The sequence below is a fragment of the Nematostella vectensis genome, chromosome 3 (genome assembly GCF_932526225.1).
Source record: "Nematostella vectensis chromosome 3, jaNemVect1.1, whole genome shotgun sequence".
Classification (NCBI taxonomy): Eukaryota; Metazoa; Cnidaria; class Anthozoa; order Actiniaria; family Edwardsiidae; genus Nematostella; species Nematostella vectensis.
This window is the reverse complement of record NC_064036.1, coordinates 8323089-8333780: the sequence shown is the minus strand read 5'-3', so window position 1 is coordinate 8333780 and position 10692 is coordinate 8323089. Positions and strand designations below refer to the sequence as shown.

Here is a 10692-nt window from a genome sequence, read left to right as displayed (position 1 = left end):
CTGCCCGAAAAATCTCTAAAAGCTGCCACAAAAATGCAAAAGCTGCCACATAGGTTGCAAAAGCTGCCACATAGGTTGCAAAAGCTGCGAAAAACGTTATATCCGAAGTGTAAAATAAACTTAATATATCACGTTTTATATAGTTGCTGCTGGTAAAATTTTTTTAAAGGATTTTTTTATGTTGGACAATCTTTTGTATATACCAAATTAAAGTCATTCACAGTATTGTCAGCCATCAGGGACTCCATCCGCCATTTTGGATAAACATAAGTAGAAACGCTGACCAAAATGCATGGTCCATCAAACCACAGGATGACCATTCATGGTCATCCGATTCATAAATTAGGAATTTTAAAAATAGCATAAAATGACTGAATATCTTGATAAAAAGATCAAGAAAATAAAGGTCCAAATTTGAGGTTAATATATCCCTGAAACCCCGAAAAAAGTTGTTCAACACAAAAGATGCCCGTGAAGTGAAAAATTGCCCTAAATCATATAAGTTGCCAAGCATCATTGGCCTGACATCTTTTACCTAACATCTGATCCCAACACATCCAAGCAGGCAAAATGCTGAACACTGTCACCTATGAACACATGTAGCTCATACTACACTTTTTAACGTACTAACTCTAAACATTTTGACCCGTTTACAAAGACAGGTGTAAATAGGTGTGGATCCGCGCCTGCCCAGAATCCAGAAAAGCTATTACTCATATTTCTTAAAAGTTTACTTTTTCTTTACTCTTCATATCATCCTCAGACACCAAAGGCCACCGCGGTCTTGTCCATTAATGTCTTTTGCACATTTAGTTGTGACCCTTTGCTCCGAATAAATAAAAAGGTATTCACTCTGTGTTCTGTTTGTTGACCATACCCGGCCGCCGGACCAAATTACAAACACTTTAGCAAACTTTCTAGGTTTATATATTTTGCTTCATAAAGTTTTGTTTTACCTTAACTAATTATACATGGTAATTTGTGAAAGATGGTATGTCGTTATGTTGGTTGCTGCTGTTTCCTGTGGGGGATTAAAAGCAATTGTTTACTAGTCCTTTTGTCAAGGTCGTCAGCACACGGCACAGACAGTCGTACACAAAGGTGTAAACTGAAGGGATTTTATTATAAATTTAGCATTTCATTACACATATTATTGCAAAACTGTTTTCTTTTCTAATTGTTTTAGCTTCTTTATTGCCTTTATTTTGCTTTTTAGGACACGGTTATATTTTATAAGCGAATAAAAGTGTTGAACAGGTTGGCAGATTAGACACAGGGTACCCAAACGCGATGGCTTCGCTGCTATTACGCGGTGTATCCTATTGTGAGGAAGACTCCTTTTCAAATACACTCAAAATGTCAGCTTCCTTTGGCTCATCTCTAAGTCTCAAGTAACGAATTTTCCGCATTTCTTCCTCGGACGGTGGTTCCTCTTGGCACATTTTTAACCGCTTGTCGATCACCTCGTTAAAATCCATAAAGCCGATTTTCGCGAGGTCCGGCATGGAAGATGATAAACTAAGATAACTATTGGTTTTTAGCAAAAGTGAGTTATGGAACAAAGCCAGCTCGTCCTCCGATAGCCCCTCTCCCTGCTCGGGCTTCGTACTTAATTCCTCTGTTTCCTTGGTCTCTTCATTACAAGGAGGAGTAATAATTATTTTATCCAGAGAGGTTTGTGGAGAATTGATAAATTCTTTTACTCGATTATTCAATAGCTGTTTTGCATTTCTCCCAGTGGGCAACGCTGACTCCTCCTTCTTCTGAAAGCTGTCAATCAACTTTTTCTCGTCCATTCGACGTCTCATCCGGGGTGACAAGTCGGTGATATCAGGTAGTGATTTGTGTCTGTGTTGCCGTAGTTCAGGCGCCAGCAACTCCCGTGTTGGAACAAGTGATCTTCTGGTTTCCCCAGCTCCCTTGGCAACGAGCCCCGTATATGAAGGGTTGATCTCAGGCAAAATAAGTTCACCAGAGCTCGAAGATTTTATCTGTTTACTTTTAGGTTTATTTCGTCTCGGCATTCTAGGGCTCAATCCTAAACTGTCAATTGTCGATGAAACTTCTAAAGCGTCCTGTTTTATCAAACCTCTCCTTTCTCGATCCTGCCTGAGCAAGGCTTGCTGTTGTGCCGACCTCAGTCTTGCGGCCTTTGATTTTCCATATGGGGAGGCTTTTAACTCCATAATTTCGGCCTGCAAGCTGACCACATTGCGGTAAAGTTGAGAGTCGTACTCTTGAAGTTGACCTTTCAGTCGTCTGTTCTCGCCGGAATTTCTAAGCGCAATATCTTTTCCCGTATCGCTTCCCCGAGGAACTAAACCTTTATTCTGCATAATTTCTAGCTTCTTCATGCTTAAATGAGGACAAATAACTATCAAAGTACTAAATATCAATCTCGCTCTTTTTAAATAGCTTTGATGTCCTTCTTCCAAATTGTCGTCAACACGTTTCCATTGCTGTCAAACGAAAGGCCCCTTTTTTTTCTTTCAGATACACATCAGAAATCAAACTTGTGAAACCTACCGGATTCGGAGGTGTTGTTTGGTTAAGGATTCCTTCCAGAGATGTTAAGTCTAAAAATGATAATCATAAACAAGCACAGATGGAGTGTGAAAGTAAACTTAGCACTATTCGATGAAACTATGGCTTCCGAGTAGCAGTGCGTAAGTGACTCACATCACTAGCTCGCGAATACAATAGTGAATCTTCGCAAACGTGCACCTTGATGTGTTTTAACTAACTGCTTTAGCGTTAAATAAAGCATAAATAAAACAATTAACGTAACTATTAGACCGTGAAATGGCAATCAATTGTGACGTAATGAATTTGGCATTGAGTTGGTGGACACGACCTTTACCATAAATTAATCTTTGTTAAAAAAAATGTCGGCTAAACAATATCGTTTTACCATTAGTGCAGAAAAACAAAGCGACGTACATTTGGGTTTATTGAAAGCGCATAATTGATGAGTCATAACACATATTGGATGATGGGCCTTCATTCAATGTAAGAGACCACCATTACCACCGCTAGGCACAATCATAATCATGGTAATTAGCATAATCAGGTTGTGAATTAAAATATAATAATCTCGATGAAAATAATAATAACAATAATAATATGGTTAATTAAAGCCTTTCGCAGTGTACTGAATTGCAGGCTATAAGAATTTGAAATTTAAAAGCAACAAATGAACAATTCTGTTTTCGCATCTTTTTGACATTATTATACAATATCAAAACTCTCTTTAAAGCCTCTAATGTGAAGGCAACGTTATACAAAGTTATACAAAGTTAGCGTGAACCGGTCATATAGCTATAGAGGTCTATACCACGTTATAGTGAAGCAGTCACATATAGCTATAGAGGTCTGTTATACTACGTTTTTACATGATTGACACCTTTCCAATATTCTTGCAAGTCCTTTAAAGTCCTTAAAATACCTATGAATAATTTACAATCTTGAAGAACGGGGAGGGCTTGGTGTATTAGCAGGGAAAAAGTGAGGTTTAATGTGAACTCATCAAATGTGGATGAGGTTAAATAACTAGAATACCAATGAGAAGGAGTAAGTTAAAAACTAGATTTTAACCGTGAATACTAATGAAGGACCATCATATTAAACCTTGAGTAGAAATGACCAAAACAACCACTTTTTCTCCGCAGATTTACAATGTGATAACAAGAACGATGGAATATTAACAATGTATCGATTTAATTGTCATGAAAGCAGAATTTGTATTTGTAACCCCCGAAATTCAACAATAAGTTAAGCCAAAATTATATGTGCAATTTTGGAAATTATATGTGCAATTTTGGAAATTATTCTTGAGTATCTCTTTTACGTTGCATTTCTTCAAGCCTCTAGCAGCGGCTTGTACAGGAGGTACGCACCCCTCCCCTCTACTTGGCATGACCACAAGCTGCCCGGCAACCTTTGGAAACTCTAGATGTTTCGAAATGATATCTAGTATTCTTTGTATGCAATGGTTTCGCCTATTATATGTGGGCTCTCATAGCTAATTGTAAGAAATCGTTGCAGGCGCATTTCATGAGATGTTAGACCTTATGATATGTTACTCAATGTTATTGGATCATGCTGTATTAAACATGAACCCTAACAGATAAGTGCCCCAGGTAACACACGTACAGGTCTATTAAGCACGTGCTACATTACCTTATGCATGTGCAATTTTTTACATCCTGTTTAAACCTAGAGTATCGTCGAGCTTTCTAGATTACCTGTCGCCAGTTAGAGAATCTCGTTTTATTCCAAGGTCTATCAGCACATTAAAACATCGTTAAAGCGAGATAATGCAAATTGCCATCCAATCATAATATAGCATCCATGACAACTTATTAATCATTTAAAACCCCGCGGCCTAAGCAATATGGGATTTTCCTAAACTATTTAAAAACAAAATGAATATAAGAAGAAATAAGCTGAGCAGCTCAAATCAGCCTTACTAGTTTCCTGATAATATATTTCCCTAAAGCTTGACAGAGATATTTAACTTTTGTGCGAAATAATAGCTAACTTTTTGAAAATGTGCTGCAGTCGCCTTTTTTGTGGGAATTCAAGTCTAGTAAGCTGCCTTTGCTGTTGGCGAAGTGTTTTCTACCATCAAGGATTTAGCGTTGATAGAGAGTAAGTAAATATTTCAACCATAAATAGCGCTTTAATGTAGTTTTTTTTTTTATCCCAAATGCCAAGAAAAGTTTCAATTTGAATTCGAAGCTTAGTTTCCGTGACGGAAAACATAACTTATATAATATATACTTAACGTATAAAAATCACAAAAGAATCGTTCACGCAATTTTTCATCGTTAGTTATTGTAGTTTATACTTCTCGAAATACACAATAATCGGGGAACATTCTTGCTAAACGCATTTTGTAACTGGAATTATAGCAAACAAAGATTTTCGTATCATTTTGTCACACGCCAGCAACTTTCGTTTCGTAAAATTATAAAACCGCGTTGATGATATTTTCCATAAGCGATATAGCTTCGATATACCTTACTTTTTAACTAAAATTGTCGTTTGCTTTTTTTCCTTATTTCTATCCCAGCTATTTCTGTTATTGTAATCCAAATACAAACACTTCTAAATATAGTAGAATTTACCCACTAATTAAGCATTGTTTGAACTAGATATTTATCAATTTCGTCAGCTTGGAAACAAAAAGAAATATTTGTTTCATTTTTCAATGAAAGAGTTTGCTAGAATAAACAAAACTAGGCCTAACTAGCAAGCCCGTACAGCGAAGAGCAAAGTCATGTGTGAGAAAACTGATGGTAATAAAAAGGATGGGGAGAATACCCCGATTTTAGAGACTATTATTATAAAGGCCCTATTTCTTGCGCCTCCAATACAAAAAGAGTTGGAGTGCTCGTTACACTCCACCGTGTGGGGTAAGGGTTTCCGTGTGAGTCAATAAACAAGCAGAACGGAATCAATGAATTCCGACTGTTTGAGTGTGAGTCGATTAATTGTTAAGCTTGCGAGACGGCAGATGTCAAATGTGGACTCGTTCTGCAAGGTTGTGTACGAATTTGCTTTGCATGAGAGAAAAGCAAGTCTTGCCGGTTAGAAAATGTTGGTTTCTTGGCTTATGAAAGTGCGTCTAGGAAGGAGCAAAAGATTAGAGATGAAAATGGCTCTATTTAAAGACAGGTTTGTATAGCCTTGCGTGTTTATGGTAAAGTGAGATGGTTATTTTGGATAGCTGCGAAATGTTAAAGCTGAAACTTACAGCGAGATTTAATACCACTTTGGCGTGAAATATATAAACACTTATAATATATAAGTACTATGTCAGCAATGAGAAATATATCTCTAAGCATTTTGTGAGGGCATAGTGTCACGATGATATAGTAATTTATTTTTACGAAAACAAATACAATTTTGGATCTGGAGTACGGTAGAATCCTGAACCCTCGGTAAATCTCGAAACCAAAACTTTTTTTTCGCGTGGATTTGGATTTGGTCTTCCATTTTCATATCTAGTAACTCGAACCTTTTTAATTCAAACTTTTTATACTTGACGTGACTTATTATTTCCAATATATTTCCCTGTATAATTTCTTTATATTTATTTTTATATTTTGCTGAACATTTGAAATTATCAAAAACTTTTGATTCTAAAAAAAAGACTGGTTTCTTCAAGAGGTATCTTTAATTATGGTATGATACCCTTTTGTGGATATCTCAATTAATTGAATCGTTTATGCTCGTTTGCAGTTTCTACGAAGAAATAACTGAAAAGGAATGGAAGGAGTTGCACCGCTCTTCGCAGAAAACAAACAGCAAAATGCGAGGTAAAGGCATATAACACACGTGAGAAATAGAGTCTGTCGTCAGATAGAGACTTGTTTTTAATTCGAGAACATTTGTGTTGTAAAAGCACTGCCCTAACTTTTGTTTTTACCCCCGGAAAGAACAGACGTCATCCATTAGCATGTGGATCCATGAAGAGGCTCATGACAAGAATTTATCTTTTCCTATCCTCAGCTAAGCAATAAATCGTTATTATGACAGAGGATATACTCTGTATATGATATTCATACCAACTGCTAGAAAAGATGAATTTTATATGGCGACATGGGCAACGCTTGAGAAAAGACAATAAAGGGGATTACCTGATTATGGGAAATATTCAATTAGTGTAAAATAGGTCACGGAAAGAAAATACATAGAATAATAAGATTCATACATATGCAACCCCTTATCTTCAATATAACGCTTGATATATTTAGGATTGCCTAAAAGTACCTCTAATTAAAAATTGTGCTTACACAAATCTGAATGGAAAAAAATAAATTGAAAAATGTCCAAAAGCATTCCTTTTCTTAGTATGTTTCACAACACCCCGTATATAGATATTAAACTACAAAATAAAAGTAGCATAAACTTCTACATGACTCTTGAAATGAATCCATGATGATAAGACCCTACCTATTCATCAAAGTCTACTATTAACCGCTCTCGCCGTGATGACGCACAGATGACCAAAGTCAGCGCAAGTTGTCGCAAGTTTTACTTCGTTTGGCCACCAACTTGCATTGACTTGCGTCCACTTGCGTCCACTTGCGTCCACTTGCGGCGTCGAATTTGAACAATTGCGTCTCGTTTGGCGAGGGCAAGCCATGAAGGCGAAAAGATCAAGATTGAATTATTGATTCGACGATGAGAAAGCTATGAATTATATTATGCAACCAACTGTTTTTATTGCTTGCTTTTCAAATCCATATTAAGAAAGGCATGTTTTACACTTCTTTTTTACTGCTTTCTTAGAATATCACACGCAAGTGCTAATTGGTACGTTACCCCCCCCCCCCCCCCCCCCCCGTATCACCGTATCAGCGCACGCGTGCAGTGCGCGCGACCCCTTATTTTTTCCAAGAAATAGTTGTGGTATTATAGACTATGTTTGCTTTAATGCTGAATTTTCGGGTAAGTTTAAAGTGACAGCAAATTAACAGCGTGACTAACCGTGTACTTTGCAGGTAAAGACCACGTGACAGCACGAAACCGAGACATGTTCTTTGTTCAAACGGACATCCTTTCACCGATCCCAGAATGCTTTGATCTCGAAATGCCGCGAGTACCACATGGACCATCCAATGACAGCCCTCAAATCTCACCACGTGACGAAACTGCCCTATCGCCAAAAGCACGTCATTCATACATCCGGCAGCCAGTCAGCACTCAGGATTTGGTAAAGCAAGCGATGGCTGATTCAAGAAATAGGAAGCCAGTGGCGGGAGACCGCAGAGAACAAAGAGCCCCTGATTCGCCATTACCGAGGCACAAGGATTTGGGCTTATTAGAGAGGCTAAGACACCGCAAAGACGGTCATCATTCCAACGTGGATAAAAACGGGAACGCGTATATGTACGAAAAAACTCGCTCTAAGATAAAAATGAAAACCAAAATCAAACGGCGGAAAGAGAGAAGCGGAAATGCAGCGACGGATATAGGCATGCAAATGGACCATGTCAGCAGTATTGAGACGAGCATCTCTTTCGCTTCGTACGTAAAGAGAAGAAATCCGAACTTTTACCAGTTTAGATCAAAGGAAAAAAACAAACTGGCGGCAGGGATGGAGAATGGCCACTGTGGATTTCTTGGATATGGCGAAGTGCTGCACGCAGCTAGTGATAACAACGTCACTTTTAATCCAATTTTTGACGAAGAGGAATCGAGAGATCGGCAACGTCATTCAAGGGGTATGGCGCAAAACACAAGAGATAGTTTGCGGGATTCGAAACATCATTTGCGGGACTCAAAAGATCATTCACGTGATTTGAGACATGCTTCATGCGGATCAGCCACAGTCAAAGGAGATCAGAGCAATCAGTCGCGTGACTCAATAGTTCACTCGCGGGATCACTCCACAGTTACGCCACGTGACCACTTAAATCCTGAGCCTCGGTGCCACGTGAATAGCACGTTCGAGGAGGAGGTGGAGATTGGTGACGAGTATTGCGTTGACGAATTCGGGGTGCATTACCGGACTATTGTATCTTTCAAGCATAAAGGTCTGTACACGATCGAAGAGGAGCCAGAAGAAAGCTGAAAACTATTTTGATTTTTTTGAAATATACGATGTAAATCTTAGGACTTTTTTCAGAGTATCGTGTTAAGATTTGTTTTCAGCCATCTGTTTTCGAGGAATGATTTGTCTGCTATGCTGAATATTTTGCTCCATTCTCACGCTCAGGAATTCCAATAGTCAGAGAAACTTCAATACGGCTTTGGTTGATTATAGCTCTTAGCTTCCCTCTTGGATAAAGCGGGAAGTTTAGCGGTTGGAATTGAGGAGAGTTCGCACGATATTCAAACTCACAGCAAAAGTGATGGCCAAGGGTTTTATAGAATAAATTGCTAGAAATTTCTAGCAATTTCAAATTCAAATTTCAAATTTCAAATTCTTTATTCAGCATTAAAATAGCCCTTGCGTGTACCAGAGTTTTACACTTTTGTGTTAATGGGGGAGTTGTGTGAAAGTAAGAAAAAACCGAAAACTCATGAATAGTCAGATGATTCAAAATTTTGCGGACGCAAAAACGTAGCAAAAAGAAGATATGTCGATGTTAAACGTACATTCAGTCAGAAATGAATTTTCTAAACTATAATCTATAATAGAAAGCCTCATGAACAGAACAGAACAGAACAGAACAGAACAGAACAGAACAGAACAGAACAGAACAGAACAGAACAGAACAGAACAGAACAGTTTTTTATTTTCTTTTACAAATAATATTTTACATAAACACACTGTCGGCAAATAGCTTAGCTAGTCTAGGCCGACAGTGTGAAGGACGTTAGATTTCATAAATAGTAAAAAGAACTATAGTATACATAATAAGTATTAAATTATAGATATTTTTTGTTTGCACATTGAGAAAAGTAGGAAAAGAGTAAAGAAGAAAAATTGGGAGGATTATTGTTGAATATTGAGTATCGTATATATGTCAGCATAACTGTCCTCAGTCTCAAGCATTTGAAAAAGCATTGATTGGACTTCTTTTTTAAATTTATATTTTGGCGATTTCCTGATGTTGGTGTTCAGGCTATTCCAAACTTGATTCTTGAGAAAGAGTATTTTTGTTGGTTAAGTCTCGATTGTTTGATAGAAAAATTACCGACCGACGAACCACGGGTGTTGTATTGGTTAATTTCATGAAGAGGTGTGAAAAGATTTAGAATGTTAGACGGAGCAGCATTATTATAGACATCAAACATTAGAGAAGCTAAAGATTTGTAGTAAAGCATACTAACTGGCAGGATATTAGATTGAATGAAATATGGAACAGCATGAGAACGAAAGGGAGCGAAATTCATGAGGCGTACTGCCCTTTTTTGTAGAACAAGAATTTTATCTAAATGTGAACGTGCAGCCTGGCCCCAGGCTACAAGACCATATGTAATCAAAGGTTGAATTAAAGATCTATATATATTTGATAACGTTGAAAATGGGGTGAAATGTCTTAGTCTGGATATAATCCCGATGTTTGTACTAATTTTAGATGCAATATGACTAATATGATTTTTCCAGGTAAGGTTACTATCAATTAATATTCCTAAGTATTTTTAAATACTACATTAAAATGTAGTCTTTACGCTCTAAATTTACAAGTTTATTGCTTTGATCGTTCAATAACTGTAATTTTATCTCATGATTTACTCGCTTTTGATGGGTATAAAAAATTACAAAATTAGATTTTTTAAGTTAAGAGAGAGTTTATTGGCTGTCAACCATTCACTTACATTTATCAGCTCAGTATTAACAATCGTTTCATGAATCCTAAGGAACATTCCGAATAAAAGTCCAGAATAAAAGCCCACAAAAGTTCATAAAGACACAGATGGCTGACAAAAGAAAATTTTCTGGATGTTCCCTAATAGCATTTCTTTTGACTTTTGAGTATGTTGTTTAGCAAATTTTAATTGACCGTTATTTTAGAAAAGAACAAAATATCCTTAGTGGAATATGTGACAGTAGAAATGCAAAGTTAGACTCCCATTCCATTGAGCAACCATTCCATTTAAATGTATCACTGTAGAGCAAGCAAAGAAATAACATAAACTATGTCTTTGAGACGTGAAGGAGATTATGAAACCCAATAAACACGGTGGCGACATTTTTAATGCTCGGTTTTGTCATGGAAATACCAAGCGACG

The 10692-nt window shown here is 37.2% G+C and overlaps 2 protein-coding genes across 4 annotated transcripts; one reads left to right on the top strand and one right to left on the bottom strand.

Annotated features, from left to right (window-relative positions):
- Positions 1-1104: 1104 nt before the first annotated feature.
- On the bottom strand, positions 1105-2354 carry LOC5512075. Its single transcript, XM_001632369.3, has one exon. It carries the CDS (start codon positions 2352-2354, stop codon positions 1320-1322), a length of 1035 nt encoding a protein of 344 aa, XP_001632419.1. The 3' UTR covers positions 1105-1319.
- A 181-nt stretch (positions 2355-2535) lies between these two features.
- On the top strand, positions 2536-9984 carry LOC116618133. Of its 3 annotated transcripts, XM_032381486.2 has the most exons (4): positions 2536-2666; positions 3669-4650; positions 6247-6323; positions 7512-9984. In XM_032381486.2, the coding sequence occupies exons 2-4, from the start codon at positions 4550-4552 to the stop codon at positions 8582-8584; spliced, it is 1251 nt and encodes a 416-aa protein (XP_032237377.2). In that variant the 5' UTR covers positions 2536-2666; positions 3669-4549; the 3' UTR covers positions 8585-9984. The 3 variants fall into 3 exon arrangements, with proteins under 3 accessions (XP_032237377.2, XP_032237379.2, XP_032237378.2); XM_032381488.2 differs by lacking the exon at positions 3669-4650 and having other exon boundaries at positions 2543-2666; XM_032381487.2 differs by lacking the exons at positions 2536-2666; positions 3669-4650 and adding an exon at positions 4680-5679.
- Positions 9985-10692: the final 708 nt, after the last annotated feature.

Bases quoted from the DNA above. Each gene is read 5' to 3' on its own strand.
- LOC5512075 (XM_001632369.3), bottom strand. From the start codon at position 2,354: ATGAAGAAGCTAGAAATTATGCAGAATAAAGGTTTAGTTCCTCGGGGA.
- LOC116618133 (XM_032381486.2), top strand. From the start codon at position 4,550: ATGTGCTGCAGTCGCCTTTTTTGTGGGAATTCAAGTCTAGTAAGCTGC. The intron at 4,651-6,246 runs GTAAGTAAATAT...GCTCGTTTGCAG, and splicing joins GGATTTAGCGTTGATAGAGA to TTTCTACGAAGAAATAACTG. The intron at 6,324-7,511 runs GTAAAGGCATAT...TGTACTTTGCAG, and splicing joins AACAAACAGCAAAATGCGAG to GTAAAGACCACGTGACAGCA.